The sequence below is a fragment of the Ipomoea nil genome, unplaced genomic scaffold (assembly GCF_001879475.1).
Source record: "Ipomoea nil cultivar Tokyo-kokei standard unplaced genomic scaffold, Asagao_1.1 scaffold2833, whole genome shotgun sequence".
Lineage (NCBI taxonomy): Eukaryota > Viridiplantae > Streptophyta > Magnoliopsida > Solanales > Convolvulaceae > Ipomoea > Ipomoea nil.
The window spans coordinates 441,836-465,000 of NW_017619261.1; the positions used below are offsets into that span (position 1 = coordinate 441,836).

Below are 23,165 nucleotides of genomic sequence, written 5' to 3' on the forward strand. Positions count from 1 at the left end.
CGTGGTGCCTCCATCGCAACAGCACCCCCCGACCCCAACCGCGAACGAGCCGAGCGTCGAGTCCGGGAAGCGGGCTATGCTGCGGCTCTTCATGAGCGGCCGGGTATACTGGAGGGGCGGCGGCTGGAGCCATGTACGCAGGTGTGAACGGTGGATAGCCAACCGGGGGTGTGTAGTACATCGGTTGGCCTGGCCAATACCCGTATGGTTGAGGTGGGACCGGGTATGGATACTGACCGGGATACATCATCGGTTGTGGATATTGCTGACCGGGTGTTGGGTAACCCGGTTGAATGTAGTTCACCGGCTGTTGGGCGGCCGTGTATGTGTTAGACGGATCCGGTGGTGAGAGATTAAGATTCAGATCCACCGTCTGACCTTGCTGTTGGGTAGCATGGTGCTCAGATGAGCTCGCTGCATCCGCCTGGTCGTCGGCGAAGTTGTTGTAAGCCCACGGGTACATGACTGCAAAGAGACCGGGTGCTCGTCAAGACATTGCTTTCTCGCACGGGTCCCCACAGACGGCGCCAAAATGATACTGCTAATTCTACGTAAGCAATATAAAATAAACCCGAGACCAATTAAAGCAAGTAAAAATCTTTATTGATCACGGTAAAGGCCCTAAGTACAATCTACTTGGTTGCTCTGAGTGCCGACTGACTGCGGTCGGGATTCTCTAGTAACAACCTATCGATCGTCCAAAAGTCCTCTACACTGTAGCTACTGTGGGTATTTATAGCCGCTGTGCCGGGGACAAGAATCCGGTCGTTCGGCATGTTCTCCACGTAGCCACCACGTGTCATCCTCCCGGGTGCCCTGTCTGTCGTCGTAAAGAGCCGCCACATGTCCTTTGTCAGCTCTCTCGCCAAAGGGCTACCGCTCGGTGGTCGACACTACTGCTCGGGCAACTCCCGGTCGGACCCCGACCGGGTTCTTCACATGAAGCCCGAGCTGTTACCTGCAAAAACAAAGAGAGAAAAACAAAGACAAGTTGGTCGGGGTAAAGCTTATGTCGGTCGGGATATTCCTTACCAATAACATATCAAAACGACGTCGGTTTGGGATGTGTGGGGCGCACAGTGCTATGCGCGCCGTGGTGCAGGGTATAACGATTACAATTGGCAAATTATATCGTCCACCAAGACACACAATGTATTGTGCGCACTAAGAGTTTATGTGTATTATGTTAAGAGTTCATGTATATTATGTTAAGAGTTTATATGTATTATACTATACAATTATGGACATACGAACAATAGGATGTCTGCTTATAGCAATTAATTCTTTTTTCATACTTATAATTCTATATAGTTGAACAATAGGATGTCAGTTGTAGTGTCCTACTATATAATTCTTTTTCATACTTAAAGCAATCAAGTTTGAATTGAATTGAAGTGTAAACCCAAAATTATTTTTATTTTTTTAGTTCAACTTTAAAGTTCAAAAATTTGATATAACCATGTTTTTTAAATTTTCAAATAAAAAAAATTATTGTTGAATTTAAAATATTTTAAAAATATAAAATAGAATTTTTATTTTTTTTTAAATCCGACTTGAATCGATGATTCAAACTAGAATCACTAGTTCTAAATTGTTATTTTCCGAAACCGTGAACCTATGGTTTGGAACCGAAACCAAACTGCGGTTATACCTAAATATGGAGCATGAATAATGCAAGAGTGGCATGATCCATGTAGGACCGTAGACCATGAGTCAAAACGACGTCGTTTCGTCGTATATATTTTCAATAAAAATAAAAATTACTGTTTGCTCTTCTCACCATTATATCTTTCAGCACTCTCTAGCTTAATACTTATCACTCTCCCACTTGATGCTAAGGTTTGAGCTCTCCCATTGTTGCGATTTCCTTATCAGCTTTCGATCCTTCAATTCATTTTATTATGGATCACATGATCAATACGAACAATAGGATGTCTGCCATTCAAGAGCACGATGCTATTCCAAGTTTTTATATAGTTTAGATGTGATTTTGATTAAGTTTTTGCTTATATTCTGATTTATAGTGTATTTTTTGTATTGCAGTTATGCAAATGTTTTGATTGAAGCTAAATTGAGTTCATGTTGATCACATTTGCTCACACACCCCCTTACGAGTGGCGTCGAGATTCGAACCCATCCCATAACCTTACGAGTGGCGTTGAGATTCGAACCCATCCCATAACCTTTGGTCTGGCTTTGATACCAAATTGAAGCATGTGATCCATCTCAACTAAAAGCCTAAGCTGATACTTGGATTGCACATTAATGGCTATATGCTCACATAATGTACATTATTTATGTGTAAGATTCATTATTTTGAGCATGTGTTGAATAAAGAGTTGTGTATTACAAAATCTCCTTTTCAATGCTATCAAATTTTAAATTATATGTACTTCTTCAAAGACCTTGTGGTCTAGTGGCACCAAGTTGATCCCCATATGGGAGGGTATATGCTTCAGTAGGTTAAAAAATAGTTATGGTATATGCTTCAATAGGTTAAAAAAATAGTTATAAACAGATACTGCATTGTAACAGAATCAATAGTGTTAAAAAAAAATCATATGTACTTCAATTCTTCTATAGCATTTTCTGTATTTGTTTCTTCAAAAAGTATTTAAGAGCTGGTCTTGAAATGAAAATTAAAAAAATTGTGCTCATCTTTATGCTTCAGTAGGCTGAAAAAATAGTTATGAACAGATACTGCATTGTAGCAGAGTCAATAGTGTTCAAAAAAATTATCTGTACTTCAATTCTTCTATAGCATTTTCTGTTTTTTGTTTCTTCAAAAAGTATTAAAGAGTTGGTCCTGAAATGAAAGTTAAAAAATTGTGCTCATCTTCAACCCTAGTTTGGTTTTGTATGTATGAAGGGACCATTGAATTCATAATCTGTTTACTCTTGCAATGAAAAATCAAATCTAAGAATGTGAACATGGCAAAACAATGACATCAAAATTGAAGCTATATCTTGAATTTGTGTTGCTAAAAGCTATATTTTAACTCTGCAGATGTTTGCTTGGTCCGTTCTTTCACCAGATTCTGAACATACAGTTCTCCAGCCCGATAGGACGACCGAACCTGAGCAAGTTCAAATTTAAAGTTCATTGCAAATTTTATAGGGGGATAACTAGTAAACTAGATAGCTTTAACACTTCACATGAACAAAATATAGCATTTTCTCAACTAAAAGCTAATAGAATTTCTCCAGCTATGACAATTATCATTCTAAAAGCGATAAGTATGATGTCTTACCAGAGGCCCACTGGCAACATATCGGAACCCAATCGACTCCCCATACTCTTTCCAAAACGCAAACTTTTCAGGAGTAACAAACTCTTTGACAGTGAGATGTAATGGAGTTGGCTGCATATATGGAATTAGTGTGGATTAATGTTTGATCGGTACAAGTATTTGTGTGCACTAAGATAGCTGTTAGCTGCTATGAAAAGCAAGGTTTCTTAAACTTTAGCCTAAACAAGAAAAAAAAAGATTGCGGTTTCTGTGACAGTGACACTGCTCAGATCATTCAGGTTCAAATGGAGCAACTTATTGCCACCAAAAAGTTTCATTATCCAGCTCTTAATGTGGTTTTAACTCTTTGAATTGCAATTGAAAAAGGAAGATGAAAACTAGTTGCTCTTTTTCTACATAGGTTCCTAGATTATCAAGTGCAATCCAGCATGCTACCACAGCCTAAAGTAGATCCCAGCCAGATAGCAATTACACTTACCTGTAAATACTGTCCAAATGTCATAATGTCAACATCTATTGCCCGTAAATCTGCCATGGTTTCCTTTATCTCATCATCAGTTTCACCCAGTCCCAGCATGATAGAAGTTTTTGTTACCATTCCTTCCTTAAAGAGCTTTCCATGTTTAAGGACAGATAGGCTCTGTTCATACCTGCACAATCCCATTAAATACTAAGCATTCAATAAAATGATGTGATTGGTAAGGTTGAACTATAAGGAAATGAAATCACAAAGCAAAATCCTCCTCAATTTTTCTGTTCTTATAGTCATTGTGGAAATTTAAGGGAAAACTTTTAGCAAACTTACCCAGCCCTAGGATCTCTAACAATACGTTGAAGTCGTTTCACAGTCTCAATGTTGTGGGCAAAAACATCTAATCCAGAGTGAACTAGAGTTGATACAGAATCCAGGTCCCCTCGAAAATCAGAAGTCAAGCACTCAACCATAATGTCTGGCTTAAGTATCTGTTAAAAGAATCAAATGTCACATAAAATGCCCTAAAATTAACGCAGTTGTCCATTTTTAATCTTCCCATGCAGAGCAAAGAAAAATTGTAATGAAAAGCAATTAAGTTATGACATACAAAGAAAAGTGTTGACCTTCAAGGTCCTGACAGTTTCAGCAAAGTGACCACTCCCGCCGTCAGGTAAATCATCACGATCAACACTGGTTAAAACAATATAGTCCACACTGCAGGAGGAAATTCAAGATGAATTATGACAAATTATGTAAAAAAGCAATCAGGTGCTCCAATTATTCTTCTCGATGCTAGGAGCTTGGAATGCCATGACTACTAGCTAAATATATGCTAGAACATGGTTGATACTTATTAGAGACTCAATTTTGGCTTTAACTGGAGTAGTCTTGTTTAAGTTGTTCCTAAAAGGAGTTGTATTCTGTTTCAATTTCCATTGCTATCTTCACTCCAATTTTCATACACTCGAGGCTTCAAAGTAGACCTTTTGGCACACTAGTATCAAATAAGAGTTAATACCATCTGAGGTCCTCCGAGTATAGTGGTTTTGCCACATTTAGTCCTAAACTTTCAAATTGACCATATATGGTCCTTCGACTTTCAAATTTAACCATTCGTGGTCCAAGTTAACCACCCATGGTCCTTCAACTATTAAATTTTAACCAACCGGTCCTTTCAAGAGGATCACAACTGGTTAAGTTTTGAAACTTGAAGGACCATGGGTGGTTAACTTGGACCACAAATGGTTAAATTTGAAAGTCGAAGGACCACAGATGGTCAATTTGAAAGTTTAGGACTAAACGTGGCAAAACCACTATACTCGGAGGACCTCAAACGGTATTAACTCTATCAAATAAACATAATTATCAAAAGAATACAAGTATTTCAATAATTTGGTTGTAAGTAAATAAAATGGGTATCCCCTACCCCCAGCTGGCAACAGCTTGGGCAGTGTGTAAGGGCTCCAAGGGATCGGGAGGAGCTGGGTTGCGGCTGGTCTTAACGGCGCAGAATCTGCAGCCGCGGGTGCAGGTGTCTCCAAGGACCATGATTGTGGCAGTGGCAATGCCGTCTCCGCCTCCATTCCAGCACTCACCAATGTTGGGGCACTGTGCCTCCTCACACACAGTATGTAGCTTGAGACCAGATAGTGTCTCCTTCACCTCCCGATATTTCTCCCCTTGAGGAGCCTTCTGCCTCAGCCATCCCGGCTTCTTGACATCAGGATCTCTTCCCGTATATGGACCCATTCTGCCAGGATATGGATTTGCTTTGGGCTTCTTCTCCTCCATAGACTCACAGCTGATGCCCACTCCTCTACATATAGCTCTAGGTCTTACACAAGACAATGAAGAAGATGAACTGCAAAGAGCTTTATTGCTGAAAAAAGGAGAGATTGGAGTTCTGGGAGAATAACATTGTTGAATCATTTCCCTTCTCTTCTTCACTCAAGAATAGGAGTTGACCTGAATGCAGGGGTGGAACCAGGAAAAAAACTTTAGTAGGGGCAAAGTTCAAACAATTCAAAGAAGCCCATGAGAAAATATAAAGGTTCAAATGAAAAATACATCATAAATTACAATACAATATTTTTTTATGAACTATGGCATATTACTCCTCTACACTCTCATACTCTGAAATCACTATAATATTTAGCTCCATCACATCTTTACTCACCCATATTTCTCAATTTTATTTTTTTAAAAAAACAGACTATTTTCTCAAACGGCACTAATTCTCTATCAACTAAAAAGTCAAGTTCATATCTAAAGCAAAACCAAGCAAATGTATTATGAAACAATGGTTAATTTGCATAGATAATAACACGATACTATCATACAAAAGAGAAGAAAAACCAAAGAAGATTTAGCTAAGTTCACATTCTAGATTAGTAGATTTCTAGCATCATAACAAAATTCTATCACACTGCGTAGCTATCAATTGAGAAAGCAAATAAGCAATGGCAAAGCAATATCATTGAAATTCTTAAGAGGGAGCAAAATACCCTGAATTCGAACTCAAGAGTATTAATTTTTAACCAAGAATTCAAATACCCAAACAAATGAGGAAGAGAAATCTAAATTGCAGAGAGAGACGCAACAGAAAATTTACAAAAGCAAAAGAAACTAACAGACGCACAACAAATTCAAAATTCATCAATTCACATAATGTAAATAAATATTACAAATTAAAGAGTGAAGTTGGCGGTTGTCGTACACTTGTGGTGAAGAAGTAAAGGATAGAAGAAGACACAGAAGGCTAGGCTTGAATGCGTACAGGAAGGAAGAACAGCCGTAGAGCAGCAGAGAAAGTGTGTGCAACTACTCGCGTAACCTTTACCAATCTCCATTGATTTCTCCGCCGCATCGCCGTCTTCCATTTCCCTATACCTTTTCAGGTTTTAATGGGGAGATCCTCCATTTTTTAAACCTTTACACTTAAACCCCATTTTATTTATTTATTTATTTTTTTTTTTTGAAAGGGAAAAATAATGCATTAAATCAGGGAAAAAAAAAGAATATTAGCAAGACAAGAGGACACAGTGACCAATCACTCAATGCAATCTGATATCCAAATGGCCTCTCGCGAATAACAATATGAGCGACACGATTCGCATATTGTCTGACAAATATAAAACACACATCACTAAACGATGATGCAATTCCTTTAATATTGTCAATAACAATGCCTAAAGTATAAATAAAAGGTGCAGAAGTAATATCATAAAAAACTTATTGACGTTAGTTTCAATCATGACTGGATTTTGGGGCATGCAACATGGGCAGCAGAACAAGGCCTCAATTTTTAGAAGGCATAATATTTACATGATTCATACTTATTTGAAATAAAAATCATATATTTTATAGTAGGAGCTGCGATTTTTGCTTTCATCTGGTGTTACACCATTCATATTTATTTGAAATAGAAATCATATATTTTACAGTATTGATTTTAAAGATTGCACTTATACATTTGATAAGGCCTCATTTATTTATAAGAATACGAGGCCACAAAAATAAAATAAAATAAAAAAAATCGGCCATAGTTTCAATATGGGTGAATCAACGATTTGGTCCCTCACTTATTCGCGACTTGTCAATGTTGCCCCTGAATCATGTATTCATCAATTTAGTCCCCGAAAATAATTGTTTTTCGTCAAATAAGTCCCTCAAGCCGTTTTCCGTCATGTCTCCGGCTAGACCTCCGATTTGCCCTGGGCATTTTCGTCATTTCCATTCGCTTAGTATATTCATCTCTAACATTACAGCTCGGGAAGAGAGTTCTCGCACCCAGTGCCGAATAACAACAACCGGGCAGTCGTTGGATTGCAGCTCCCAAGCAACTCTGACAATCCAATTCAGAAAGATCCGGCGTGCACTGCCCAAGACTGTAGATTCTCTCAAACGCAGTGAAGTTAGCTTCTTGAGTCGCAAATTTCTTGCCGGATCGACCGCCGGCGGCTCGAGTGGCCATCTGATTCAACGTGTTTCCGACAGCATCCATGAACCTAGCCAGCTGAGAATCGTTCTGTGTATTATAAGAATTCAACAAGGGCGACTGGTCGGCTCTCCCGAACATAGAACTGTTGGAGTAACGCAACATACAGAAATCGTACCAGACAACAGCAGCCCTTTCGTTGGGGCATAGCTGCAGTATCTCTCTGATGGCATTTCTTACACAGGCCCCGCAGTCGGAGGTGGAGACATCACCCCGGCACATGAACAGGCCGTACGCGGTGTCCCTGGAGTTGTCGCGTCCACCGCCGGCGGTGAAACTGTAGAAACCATTTTCGCGGGTGCCATTGGAAGAAAGGGTGGAGAGAAGAGAATTAAGATTGGCTTGATATGTGCTGTTAGGAGTATAAGTTGTGGTGTTGGGACAGTAATAAGAGAGAGGTTGGGAGGAAACTCCGGCGAACAGAGTGAGCAGGAAGAAGAAGATGCAGAGGGTGTAGCCCAGCAGAAAGCATCTGAATGGAGAATCCATAATTGTTTATTGTTTTGTTGAGTTACGTTAGTGGTTTCTGGTTGGGCAAAACACCCACATAAAAAGGGGATTTTGAAGACATGGTTTTACTCTTCTCGTCAAACGAACAGGGTACGTCGTATGTTCATTGTACGTGGCGGAAAGCTAAGCTATGGCATTGATGACGACGGGAGTGGACACGCGGAAACTACTTTTAGGGTGGAATTTGGTTGGGTTTAGGGTTAGGGCTGCGATTTTGGTTCGAATAGACTAAGAGACTAAGTTAGACTAAGAGATGAATATACTAAGCGAATGGAAATGACGAAAATGCCCAGGGAAAATCGGAGGTCTAGCCGGAGACATGACGGAAAACGGCTTGAGGGACTTATTTGACGAAAAACAATTATTTTCGGGGACTAAATTGATGAATACGTGATTCAGGGGCAACATTGACAAGTCGCGAATAAGTGAGGGACCAAATCATTGATTCACCCTTTCAATATCAACATTGTTAATTGTCAGCTCCTTCAACCCCATATGACATAATAGCATGGCACCCGTTTGGCTATAAGGGCATCTCTTGTTGATAAGAAAGACGATGTGAGCTGCCAAGAGAACGTCTTCACTTTCGGATGAACATTAAATGACCAAATTTTCTTGAATCATAAACAGAATTGGGTGTAACTTTTTTTGGGATACAAAAATATGACACTTTTGAAAAGTACGCATAAATAGGAAAAAAAAAAATTTATGGAATGCATGTTTGATGAAGAAAAAATGGATTCTCTGAGTGCATGTTAGCTTTTTCAGAAGAAATTAATTAAAGGTAAAAAACTATGGTATTATACTTGTATGTGTATTGTAGTAATAATAGAATAAAATGTAATAACATATGTATACATTGCTTACTTTCTCAACCTACTGAAACACAAATAGGGATGGCAATGTGCCTCGTCCCCGATGGGGATCCCCGATCCCCGCCCCGAAAGAGACGGGGATAGGGAAAATTTTCGAGGAATGGTGACGGGGAAAGGGAATATGTGTGATTCCTCGCCGGGGACGGGGATACCCCTCCCGCCCCGTCCCCGAATAATTATATATATATATATATATATATATATATATATATATATATATATATATATATATATATATATATATATATATATAGTTAGTTAGTTAGTTAGTTAGTTAGATTAAAATTATTTAACATTTTGACTAGGAGTTGAAGGGGAATGGGGATTCCCCAACTCCGTCTAATTCCCCGCGGGGATGGGGAACATTTCAAATTTTCCGTCGGGGACGGGGAGTATACTCCCCGCCCCGCCCCGTTGCCATCCCTAAATACAAAAAATCAATAACACCTCTATTGAGGCTTGAACTTACAACATTCTAAATAAAAATCTAACTCGGATACCATTAAACTACATAGTCTTCATATAATAGTTAGTTAATTAGTATGTAGTAATTATTACATAATAATTTGTAAAGTTAAATGTAATTAAAAAATATTTGTATTTTTTTTTTTTTGAATACTATTAACTCTATTACAATCCAGTATTCTTAGATAGGAAGTTGTAGAGATGAAGAGAAGTCACTATTAAAAATATAGTCCACATTAGTCAAACCTTACCATCACCAATTAATGCTTGATAAGAGGCATAGGTGTATAGGTGTTCTGTATTTGTACATGTATTCAAGGTTGCAAAAATCGCTAGGCGCCTGGGGACCGCCTAGGGCGCCTAGAGCGATTAATCGGCGCCAAGAGCGCCTAGGTAGCCAACCGCCTAGCGCCTAGGCGCGATTTTTGCAACACTGCATGTATTAATTGGGTACTATGCAACATGTATGTTACTCTTAAACTTTATTCTTTTTCTTTTTCCCTTACATTATGACACAATATTCATCTATTCTTCTATTTGAGCAAATACTAACACTTTAAATATAGGCAAATGATGATACAGAAATCTGATGCCATTTCTTTTATGTAGAAACCAATTACATTCCTATAAAATACAGGCAAGTGATGATATATTTGCGTTTTCTAAACACAAATATATGTATTTAAAATATTTGTGTTTTATTTTTCCTTTAGAGTAAAATTATTTTTTCAAAAATTTGTAAGAAAATTATTTCAAATTGGACTTCTAAAATATATATGCATTTAAATAAAATTTCCGGTATTTACTATATTTTGAAATGACATTATTTTCACGTAAATGGAATACTTAATAATTTTTAACTCATTTACTGTCATTCCATTTTTAAAGATGAAGAGAAGACACTATGAGGGTGAAAGTCCACATTAGTCAAATCTTACCATCAGAAATTAATGTTTGATAGAGGCCATAGGTGTATATAAAAAATACATGTACATTTATGTCTTTGGTACTGTTCAACTTGTATTGTATGCTACAACTTTAATGTGCCCTTTTTGTATGTTATTTATATTATGATATAGTATTCAGCTACTCATCTATTTGAGCAAATACTAAAATTCCAAAATAGAGGCAATTGATGAAATAATACTCCTTAAGTTTTTTTTTTTTTAATTAATATGGTCTTTAAAATGTTACATGTTTTTTTTTTTTGCTTGCCAAAACTGTGTACTTGATTGTAAACTTTTATATATAGCTCCAATATGTATGTGAATGTTTTGCTCTGTGTAGGTTAATTGCAAATATTACCTTATAATCATAAGTAGATCATTCATGTATTCCTCTATTTGAGCAAATACTAACACTTTAAAATAGAGGCAAGTGATGAAACAGGGGTGTGATGCCATTTTTTTTTATAATGTAGAAACCAATTACATTCCTTTCTAACTTTATTTAATATATTTATGATTTTTTTCCTTTATAGTAAAAGTATTTTATCAGAGATTTTTAAGAAAAAATAATTCAAATTGGACTACTAAAATATATGTGTATGTATGTGTATCTAAATAAAATTTCTAATATTTACTATACTTTGATTCTTCACATTAGAAGGCTAAGTACATTACATAGACATTAAGTTTCATTTTTTCCTGCTTTTATCAATCTGGTTTTTAAAATGTTAAATGATATTTTTTTTTCATTGTCCAAAACTGCATACTTGTAAACTTTTATGTATACCTCCAATATGTATGTCAATGTTTTGCTCTGTGTAGGTCAACTGCAAATATTACTTTATAATCATAAGTAGAACATTTCACATTAGAAGGCTAAGTAAACTACTAAGTGACATCGACTACTGCTGCTAAGGCTAAGTACATTAGGCTATGCTGCTAATGCAGCTTTCACAAAACCAATATCAAATTAGGAAAATAGAATGAATATACATTCTAGGAGTAAATTGCAGTTTATGCACTTTTCTAGCCTTAATCAACAAAAACTACTACCCAAAACCAACAAAAACTTGTCATTTAGTACTACAACAACCAATTTAAAAACCTAGAACAACATACTACTTTTCTTTCTTCACCGCCGCTTCCTTAGCCTTCTTGGATGTCCCAACATTCTCAAAGTCTTTAAACATAGACCTCTTGAGAGGCACAACAGCAGCACCAACCCCTAAACCATCTTTAATCTCATCCAAGCCAACAAACTTGTCCATAGCTAAACCTTGAGACCCATCTTCCACCTCAACATAGTCTCCATCATCACTACCATAGAATTCCTAAAGGAAATATGATTAGGGACAATAAATAAAACCATAACTGGAAAATTAACCAAACACAGTTTACAGAAATACCTCTGAACCTGTATCACCATTTGCATCCCCATCCGGGAAACCACCTACATGACCTAAACCAATTTCTGGTTATCACCATTTGCATCCCCATCCGGAAAACCACCTACATGACCTAAACCAATTTCTGGTTCTAAACTGCCTGCTGACAGAGTTGAGCAGTGATGTGTAAGCATTGCTTCATCCCTGTAAATCCTTATAACTATGAAAGCAGAATAGTAACTCTCTACATACTTCTTCTTCATAGCAATACGAAACAACATAGACATGTCCCTCAAACACCCTAGTTCAGGTGGAATACAGTTATTCCCCTACAAAGATTTAAAGAAAAAACGCATGAGCATTTAAACTACTATCCTCAACAGCCACATATGTTGTCTAAGTGTTGATACCTACCTATGGATACTTAGCTTTTGTTAGGAATAAATTGTAAATTTTGATGAGCCGAATGTATTTTTGAAAAATCAAGTAGTCCCCATTTTGTTCTATTTGAGTCAGTTTGAGTCTACAGAGTATGGTGCACCCACATCATGCAACCCATGTACAAGTCTGGAAGATCATAATTTATTTGAAGAAGTTAAGCAGGATTATAGCTTAACACAATTATGATGCGGATAAGTCACCAAGAACCATGCTAGAGGAGTTGGATGATACGCATGTGAGTTATGCCAAATGATCCAAAATTCGAATCTCAAGTGAAGCATTTTTACCTTGCTTGGGAGACTAGCCAAACCGTATTGGAGGAGACTAGCCAAACCGTATTGGAGGAGACTAGCCAAACCGTATTGGAGACTACAGTTAGAGACTAGCTAATGCCGTATGGGAGACTAGCTAAACCGTATTGGAGACTATCTAACCGTATGGAGACTAGCTAAAGTGTATTGGAGACCAACCAACTTGGGACCCGTATGGAGACTAGCTAAAGTGTATTGGAGACCAACCAACATGGGACTCGTATGGAGACTAGCTAAAGTGTATTGGAGACCAACCAACATGGGAGACTAGCCTGGAGACTAACTTGGATACTAGCTAGCAAGGAGTAGGGGTGTGCAAATTTTGGAGAAATTTCGGTTAACCGACCGAACCGACGAAATTCGGTTAACCGTTTTCGAACCGAAATATTTCGGTTCGGTTAATGGTTAAAGGTTTTCCTAAAATTCGGTTAACGGTTAATTCGGTTCGAAAGTGTCGGTTAACCGAATTAACCGAACGGTTAACCGAATTTTAGAATATATATATAATATATAATATATTAAATATTAAATATATAATTACTAAAATAAAAAATAGTCAAAATGTCAAATAGAATACATAATAATATGAATTTATTATGATATGTATTTTATTTTAATTAGAATTATTATTTTAGGAATTATTTTATAGATTTTAAATTTTAGGGTTAAAAATTTCGGTTAATCGGTTAACCGACCGATTAACCGAAAAAAAGTTCGGTTCGGTCAATTCGGTAGAGTAAATTTCGGTTCGGTTAACGGTTAAAGCAAAAAAAAGTTCGGTTAATTCGGTTCGGTTAAAACGGTTCGGTTAACCGTTCGGTTAACCGAATGAACACCCCTAGCAAGGAGACTAGCCTGGAGACTAACTTGGATACTAGCTTAGCAAGGAGACTAACTAGAATGGAGACTAACCAAGAGAGAGTCTAACCGTATGGAGACTAGCTAAAGTGTATTGGAGACCAACCAACATGGGACTCGTATGGAGACTAGCTAAAGTGTATTGGAGACCAACCAACATGGGAGACTAGCCTGGAGACTAACTTGGATACTAGCTAGCAAGGAGACTAGCCTGGAGACTAACTTGGATACTAGCTAGCAAGGAGACTAACTAGAATGGAGACTAACCAAGAGAGAGACTAGCTAAGCTAGCCTGGAGACTAACTTGGATACTAGCTAGCTGGAGACTAACTTGGATACTAGCTAGCTGGAGACTAACTTGGATACTAGCTAGCTAAGCTTGGAGACTAACCAAGAGGGAGACTGGCTAACTTGGAGACTAGCCAAGCTGGAGACTAAGTAAAATGGAGACTAACCAAGGTGAACGCACAAGTCTCACAAGAGCCATGCACCAGATGAAGAAACACACCAAGAATGGTGGACCAAGCATAAAATCGAAACAGAGCATATCACCATGAACAAACTATGAAGTTTTTACAGAGGTTCCAATATATTGTTTTACAAGGATCATGAAGGAGAAAATATCTGATATATTTTTATCTGAACATCAACTTTTTACGGTGGAACCGGAGACGCTCGAAGAAGGCTGATTCACGGAGAAATTGTTTTATACTCAAGCAAGAATCAGCAGATAAATTATTTAATCAACTTGACATGTCAGAGCATTTATGAAGGACAAGAAATATCAAGCTTGCCGCGCCGAACTTATTCAAATTTTGGAGGCTACAAAATTCAAGACACGGCAACGGGCAAAATATTCAAATCATCTGACAAAAGGAGAAAAGACTTCTACCTAATATTTCAGATCAAGTTGACAATATTATTTGATCAACTACAAATCAAAATGGACGATTGAGATCGAAAGTTGATCAACGAGCAAATAGCTTTCATTGGCTATAAATTGTCCAAGCAGACTTGAAGACAAGCACGACTTGAATACGGCTGAAAAATTGAGATATACAAGCAAGAGAAAAGCAAGCAATATTCATATCAGCCAAGAAGTAATATATTAAGCTATACACGATTAAATTCAAGTCTGAGTGAGAGAAAAATTTTATCTCTTTGTAAACTTCTCTACTGAGTGTAGAAAGAGGGCGGAGTAACTAGAGAGAGTGAAAAACCCTGGTTGAGTATAGCTTTGTGCGTAGCACTCGGTGTAAAGGGCAAAGTAACAAGAGGAGCTTGTGAAAACCCTGTGAGAGCGTAGCTTTGTGCGTAGTTCTCGTGGTGTAGGAGTACAGCTTGGTGCGAAGTACTCGGGAAGGCGGAGTAACAAGAGGAGCTTGTGAAAAACCTTGGAGGAGTGTAGCTTTGTGCGAAGCACTCGGAGAAGTGTCGGTGGACACTTATTCACTATTGTATCTGGGTGATCGAAGAATAGTGAATTTCCTCCTTGAAGTGAAAGGAGAAGAGTGGACTAGGAGGATTACACTACCTCTGAACCACTATAAATCTCTCTCTCTATTTACTTACTGCTCATATATTTCATGCATGCTTATTCTAACTGCGAACTAACCCGATTACGATTTATCGCATATCTTTATCTGTCTGGGTTTGGTAGTTCCCACGTTTGCATGCAAGCCAAACTTTATGTACATCATCTTTGAACCATATCAAGTGTTTCTAACGTGTTGCATGTTTAGAATCTCTCTTTGAGCACCACACTATTAAGCATAACACTTTACCGCTACCTATTCCGCTGCACACTCTAAGTTGTTTATCTTGTTGATGCTTGTTACTTAGAGTTGAAATTACCAAAGTGTTATTTGCCTTGTGTGTTTTGCAAAAGAAAGTTTAAAAAGTTAGAGAAGTCTTTCCTCCCCCCCCCCCCCCTAGACTTCTCGCCACCCTTTCGGGACCAACAGCTTTTAAATCACCAGCTGACGCACCAACCAATTCTGCACACTCACGATCCCATATAAGCATAGGAGCATCCCCAGTATGATCAGCAACACGGATAATCACCCTATACCTCACAACTCCCTCATGCCATGAACTTTTACAGCCACCACAGTACATCATACCACCATCAGCAGCAACCTTTCTCTTTCAAGAATTACTCTTGCAAGAGATGCAGTACCAGTCACTTAAACTCTCTACATCCACAATTTCGTCCTGCTACCCAATACTCCCCTAGCTGCAAGTAATAATCATGTAAATAACTAACTTAGGTAAAAAGTTAAGTAAATAATGCCATTGCAGAATATATTACCTGTTTTTTTTTTGGAGTATATATCTTAAATAGAAGTAATCAACACATCATTAGCACGCACAGCACGCCCAAGATAAGTATCAGACAGCCTTGATTCAGAATTTATACACCATAAAGGTGTATGGTTACTGTTATAGCTACTAACAGAAATTAGGGAAATGTATGTTAGTACAGAAACCTGAACTTCTTTAAAATAACGGTAAAAATAGGTTAGAAAATCTGACATGCTCCTTAACTCACGAAACTCTTTGCAAGAGTGTGAGAAAAAGAGCTGAGTAGCACCAAAGGAGCTGCAGATACGTACTTCACCATCTGCAACCATGAATTTAGTCAATACAAATCTTGGCAAAACTGAGTAGAAACATAGATGTAAATTAAGGAAATAAATACATATCACTCACTGTCCATGAATTTAGGTCGGCACAGTGAATCAACACTATGACTGGATCATTAGCAGCTGAGTGGAAGTAAGGAGTTACTTCATCCACATGCTCATCCCACAGTGTACACTTAATTTGCTTTTTACGTCAAAAGATTTAAAAAACTACATAAAATGGTTAAGATAAAATTAAAAAATCAACTTTAGGGAGTAAAAACAGAGTAAAGAATCATACCTAGAGTCTTCAAGCACAAAGTCAATAAGCCTACTTTTTTTCCCAGATATTATCTTCTCTAGTGGTGAATATATCTCCACAATACGACTAATCACATTTGTATTTGAAAACAGCAGCATATTAGTGTATTAGTTAAATAAAGATTAACATCACAATTTTTTTTTTTTTTGTAGCCATACTGCATTTAGAAAAAATTTGTTTTAACTCTAACCTATCAACACTTTTTCATCAATTCCTTGCTTTGAAAGTATGGCTTCAAAACTCTTGAAGCGAAACATTGTTTTTGAAAAATTAACCCGCTTGTACTCTTTCACCAGAGTATCATGTTTGAATTTCATCACGTAATGATGAGTGCTTGTTTTATACTTGAAGAAATTAGTGATGCATAGAAAGCTTCTAATTGCATACACTTTACCTTCCGTGAATATGTTCTTATATTTTAGAACAATATCCTTAGGCATATGGACATGGATGAAGACACCCTATATTTAATACACACCAAAAACAACTAAATTAGATATCAACAATGTAAGATGTGTAAGAAATAAGAGTACAAAGCATGGTAAGATATAATTTACAAACCTCTTGGTCATGAAATATACATTCTTGACTTTTTATTAATTGTTCACCTTTGTTTTCAGTGACAACATAAAAGATAGCACACAACGCAATCTTATAGCCTTTGTGATCTGCTGAGGATGAAGCTGCATCCCAACAATAAACTGCCCAGACATTATGCCACTGCACTTTAGAAAACTCAGCTCAGAACCTTGATCTTGAATTTCTTATATTTCTACTTCTATTTGCATAAATGATCAGCAATCATAAACTTGTAATCTATTTCGCTTAGCTTTGTGTTTGCGTATCAAAGCTTAGAATGTGTATGTATTTATAGGCGTAGAAGTGAGCCGAGTAATGTATAAAATAAAACAATACTTGTACTTTTAAGCACTCACATACCTATTTAGACTATTTTACACGCTATCTAAATAAATTACACTACTAACTCTGCAGTAGATAATATCCAGTAGGCTAAAATCTAGGACTAAAATCACACGCCTCTAATTGCAATCTGAATAGGCGGGAGAAGCAAAATTTGAATTATAAATCTGTTATTAAAAAAATGGAACGACGTCGTTAAAACTGAATTGGAAAATGCAGCCATTTGATTGGCTGAAATCCGGCTCCCTTTATATATATATATATATATATATATATATATATATATAGTGAGTGAAGATGTAATTTTCCTCATGTTGTCTTCAGAGTATGATTATACTGACTATATGTGCGGATAGATGGTTCTGAAAATGTTTTATGATGATGTATGGAGTCCCTTTTATACTTATTAAATAATATAATTTCATATTGAAAGAATAAGGTCATCAGTTTATTGAAAACTAGTTCAGCACAACTTAAAAGATTGATCTTAAAATAGCACTTTATCTCCTTGTCTCATCTCTCTTCAAAATCTAACTACTCAATTACACAAATTCTATATCAGATTGGCATCAGAGGGTTAAGAACATTATCAGAATGGCATCAGAGAACTTAAAATAGCACTTCATCTCCTTGTCTCATCTCTCTTGAAAATGGCACACCCGTTTGATTATACACTCAGACTGGTAATATTAAACGGTAAATCGAGCCAGAATTTTAGAGAGATTGAGGAAGTTCTTCATCGTGAAGAGCTAGAGAGATATAGAGATGGTGAAATGAAATGCGAAGCTTCTCGATCCGAGAACGAGTTTTTTGCACATTTAGTCCCACGACTATAGTGGCACTGGCAGAATTGATCCACGACTTTTGAACCTTGCAATTTTAGTCCACGACTATTGATTTTTTTGCAAAAATGGTCCTTCCGGCCACTTTTTCGTCAAAATTTCACCGGAAAAAAATAATTCTCTATTTTTAGCCGGGTTAAAATTGACATTTTACTTATCTCAAAAAATTAAAAGAAAAAAATTTATATTTGACTACATACAATATTACTGGGCTACATACTACTGCCCCAGGCGGCGGAGTACATGTACCACTCCAATGCTGCTGCCGGATAACCCATCTAGCCCGGGGAACGCCACGGCCGCTCCGCCGCTTACTGACAGCACTGCCTGCTCCAAGAAAAATAAATCAATGTGGGCAAGTATTGAGAAGTCCAAAGTCTCTTCTTCTTCTTTTTTTGTTTTTTTTTTATTTTGTTTTTTTTTTTGTGGTTAGAAGTAAAGGAAAATTAAAAATGGAAAGAAAATATTTCAATAATAATATTTTACATCATCAAACAGTAAAGGCATATTTTAAAAAATAGTAAAGATAAATTAAAAATGGAACGAAAATATTTCATTAATAATATTCTATATCATCAAATTAAAATGGAACGAAAATTAGGTAAAAATATCAGTGCATCTATATTCTAATTGACTAATTGATTGAAAATAAAAAAGAATAATTGACTGAAAATGAATCTAATATTAGTAATTGACTGAAAATATAAAAGGAAATGAATATTAATAATTGACTGCAAATAAAAAATGATCTATAATTGACTAAAAAAATGTCAGAACATTGCATTTTAATTAAAAATAGAATGGAAATTAAAAATTGGAGGAAAATATTCCAATAATAATATTCTACATTATCAATAGTAAATACATATTTTAAACAATAGTAAAGGTAATTAAAAATGGAACGAAAAAATTGCAATAATAATATCTACATCATCAATTAAAAATGGAACGAAAGTTAGGTAAAAATATCACTGCATTTGATATTCTAATTGACTAATTGACTGAAAATAAAAAAGAATAATTGGCTGAAAATGAATCTGATATTACGAATTGACTGAAAATATAAAAGGATAACTAATTGAGTGATATTCTACCATTATATATTTTTACCCAAGTAACCCGTCCTGATGGAGAAGATGTTAGCTCTAGACGAAGATGAACAAGATTGTGTTGTCACTACCAATATCGTCTACAAAGAGGTTTCAGTAATGTGTAAATATAATCGGTGATATTAATTTTTTTTAAATGAAAAAATTGTTATATATCTAGACAAAAAAAAAAAAAAAAAAAAAAATCGATACAAATGAATAAGGATAGCAATTCATTTCTATAACTGAGTTGTTAGAGAACGAGTACATTTGCCTAATGTATGAAAATACTAAACTATGATAAATAAAATCTTCAAAATTATAGAACCGCATGCGTACATCTAGACATTAGCTATTAATTTGAGCAATTATTTGCACAAATTCAAGCAATGATAACATCAAAATATATAAACGATTCAAATCATATCTTTAATTGCACTATATAATATTTGATGTTATAATTTAAATAATTATATATCGATTTATATATTCTTAATATATTACAACAAATTCATTTCGTGCATCGCATGGGTGCAAATACCAGTTTATATTAATAATAATTATTTTGTTTATTTATATTAATATAGTATATTATATTAGGATAGTTAGGATTATGATAGTGTGGATTATTATTATGCGTATTAATATTTTAGTGTTATGTTTATAATTATTATAATTGTTTTTTTAGTTATTATAATTATTACATTGTCCTGACAAACTGTAACATAAACAAAAGTGAAGGTCCTAATTTTTTTTAAATGTTACTGGCCCTATTACATTGTAGTATCTGTTCATATACTTTCTCAACCTACTAAAACACAAAGAACCAATGACGCATCCACTGAAGCTCGAACTCATAACCTTCCAAATGAAAGTCCAACCCGGGTACCATTAGACCATATAGTCTTGGTAAGTGAAGGTCCTAATTAGTTATTATAATTATTACATTTTTGTTGATGCTATCATATGCAATGTCCATAAACAAAAATCAAGGTCAAACATTGTCATATGTCGAATTGTTACTAAAGAAACCGGTGTTTGTACATGGCCAGTTGTACGTGGCTGCATCTCGAATTAACAATTCAGATGATCTAAAAATATTGATTGTAAAATACTCAAGTACAACTACTACATCAACCACTAACGTTGTATATCATGAAGTTTTCAAAATTTGTAATTTTGTAAACATTTCTTTTTTTTTTTTAATACAATAACATTAATTTCAACTATTTATTATGTACCATTTACATATTATTTTTTTGTTCAATTTCCAAATTCAATTAATTTATATTTTCTTATTTTAGGTTATCTACAAATATTAGATTAAAATGTCATTATTGCACACAATTTATTATTTGTTATATTTATGTGAAGAAGAAATATTTTGAAAACATATTCTAAAACATTATTATGGGCGTGAACATATCTATCATAATAATACATTGCTTTGAGTTTTTGGATTTTTTTTTTTTAGCAATTTTTGATATAATTCTTTAATTACCTATCAATTTTAATTTGTTATTTAATAATTTCTAATTATTTTATTTCGTTGTTTGCAGAAAATGTAAAAAATTCCCTATCAGCAAACAATAACAATGTTATTATGCAACAAAATAGTTCTAATTCATCCGCGGGATACACATCACTGCGATATTCTACTTCAAATGATACACCAAAAAGTACTCTTACAAACGGTATTGGAGAAGGTATAAATTCATCCTATCTTTTGAGAAGCTATAAAGTCTTTAGGCTAACCAAGAATTTAAGATTTGGGGTCTTGCAATCAAAGAGTGAAGTTCAAGAGATTGAAGAATTTGCAAAGTGGATTGTTAATATAGGTGATGGAACAATTGGTGATTCAATTGACGGAGAATGTGAGATAAATATTCCTGAACAATTTTTACTAAGATGTGTTTATGATCCCATTTCTACAATTGTTGATAGCACATTTCCTATGTTTCATAGTGGCAACAGAGATCTTAAATATCTAAAAGATCATGCGATTTTGGCTCCCACTTTGGATGTTGTAGATACAATCAATGAATACATGAATGAGCATAATAATACTGAAGGAAGGACGTATCTCAGTTGTGATTCGGTATGTTAATCTGATTCTAATGTTGACATGTTTGCTGATCTGCACACACCGGAATTTTTAAATTGCTTACGATGTTCTGGAATTCCAAATCACTTACTGACTCTGAAAGTTGGCTCGCCTGTTATGCTTTTGAGAAATATTGATCACTCATTGGGTCTGTGATTGTACAAGGATGATTATTTCAAAGTTGGCTGATTATGTTTTAGAAGCTCAAATACTACGCAGATCAAGTGCTGGTACAAAGATCTTAATTCCAATGATGTCCTTAACACCTTCTAATCCAATATTGCCTTTAAGTTCCTAAAAAAAAAGCAATTTCCGCCAATGTTGTCATATGTTATGACAATAAATAAAAGCTAAGGTCAAACACTGTCCAACGTGGGTTTATTTTTTAAGAGGCCGATTTTTAATCATGGTCAAATGTATGTAGCAGTGTCAAGAGTTAGTAATCCTAACGGATTAAAAATACTTATTTGTGACGAAGATTTACAATCTAAAAATACGACTACAAATGTCGTATATAAAAAAGTATTCAATCTACAATTTTAATAAGAGTCAATAATGTTAAGTCCTTAACTGGAACAAAAAATGTCAGTGTTTCTTAAAATGAATGGTTTATATTATTTTGATTTTAGTATTTTTAATGACTAGTATTTGCACCCGTGCGATGCACGGACTGGATTTGTTGTAATATATTAAAAATATATGAATCGATATATAATTATTTAAATTAGAACATCAAATATTATATAGTGCAATTAAAGATATGATTTGAATCGTTTATATATTTTGATGTTATCATTGCTTGAATTTGTGCAAATAATTGCTCAAATTAATAGCTAATGTCTAGATGTACGCATGCAGTCCTATAATTTTGAAGATTTTATTTATCATTGTTTAGTATTTTCATACATTAGGCAAATGTGCTCGTTATCTAACAACTCAGTTATAGAAATGAATTGCTATCCTTATTCATTTGTATGGAAGATATATTTTTTTGTCTCGATATATAGAAATTTTTTCATTAAAAAAAATTTAATATCACCGATTATATTTACACATTATTGAAACCTCTTTGTAGACAACATTGGTAGTGACAACACAATCTTGTTCATCTTCGCTAGAGCTAACATCTTCTCTATCATAACGGGTTACTTGGGTGAAAATATATAATGGTAGAATATCACTCAATTAGTTATCCTTTTATATTTCCAGTCAATTCGTAATATCATATTCATTTTCAACTAATTATTCTTTTTTATTTTCAGTCAATTAGTCAATTAGAGTATCGAATGCAGTGATATTTTTACCTAACTTTCGTTCCATTTTTAATTGATGATGTAGATATTATTATTGAAATATTTCCGTTCCATTTTTAATTTACCTTTACTATTGTTCAAAATATGCATTTACTATTGATAATGTAGAATATTATTATTGAAATATTTTCCTCCAATTTTTAATTTCCATTCCATTTTTAATTAAAATGCAATGATCTGACCATTTTTTAGTTAATTATAGATCTTTTTTTATTTGCAGTCAATTATTAATATTCATTTCATTTTATATTTTCAGTCAATTAGTAATATTAGATTCATTTCAGTCAATTATTCTTTTTTATTTTTAATCAATTAGTCAATTAGAATATAGATGAAGTGATATTTTTACCTAATTTTCGTTCCATTTTAATTTGATGATGTAGAATATTATTAATTAAATATTTTCGTTCGATTTTTAATTTATCTTTACTATTTT

General features: G+C 35.1%; 3 protein-coding genes across 3 annotated transcripts in view; 1 reads left to right on the forward strand and 2 right to left on the reverse strand.

Annotated features, from left to right (window-relative positions):
- Positions 1-2,812: 2,812 nt before the first annotated feature.
- On the reverse strand, positions 2,813-6,616 carry LOC109159573 (lipoyl synthase, chloroplastic-like). Its single transcript, XM_019307675.1, has 7 exons — positions 6,443-6,616; positions 5,153-5,691; positions 4,350-4,440; positions 4,057-4,214; positions 3,730-3,901; positions 3,252-3,362; positions 2,813-3,077 (listed from the first exon to the last, which is right to left on the reverse strand). The coding sequence occupies exons 2-7, from the start codon at positions 5,653-5,655 to the stop codon at positions 2,982-2,984; spliced, it is 1,131 nt and encodes a 376-aa protein (XP_019163220.1). The 5' UTR covers positions 5,656-5,691; positions 6,443-6,616; the 3' UTR covers positions 2,813-2,981.
- Positions 6,617-7,381: 765 nt separating this feature from the next.
- Positions 7,382-8,212, reverse strand: LOC109159523 (cysteine-rich receptor-like protein kinase 25). Its single transcript, XM_019307626.1, has one exon. It carries the CDS (start codon positions 8,210-8,212, stop codon positions 7,382-7,384), a length of 831 nt encoding a protein of 276 aa, XP_019163171.1.
- An 11,846-nt stretch (positions 8,213-20,058) lies between these two features.
- LOC109159514 (bifunctional riboflavin kinase/FMN phosphatase-like) overlaps positions 20,059-23,165 on the forward strand; it is a 25,404-nt gene continuing 22,297 nt past the window's right edge. Inside the window, exon 1 of the mRNA XM_019307616.1 lies at positions 20,059-20,072. The gene's annotated coding sequence lies outside the window, so the exon portion shown is untranslated. The remainder of the gene's footprint in view (positions 20,073-23,165) is intronic.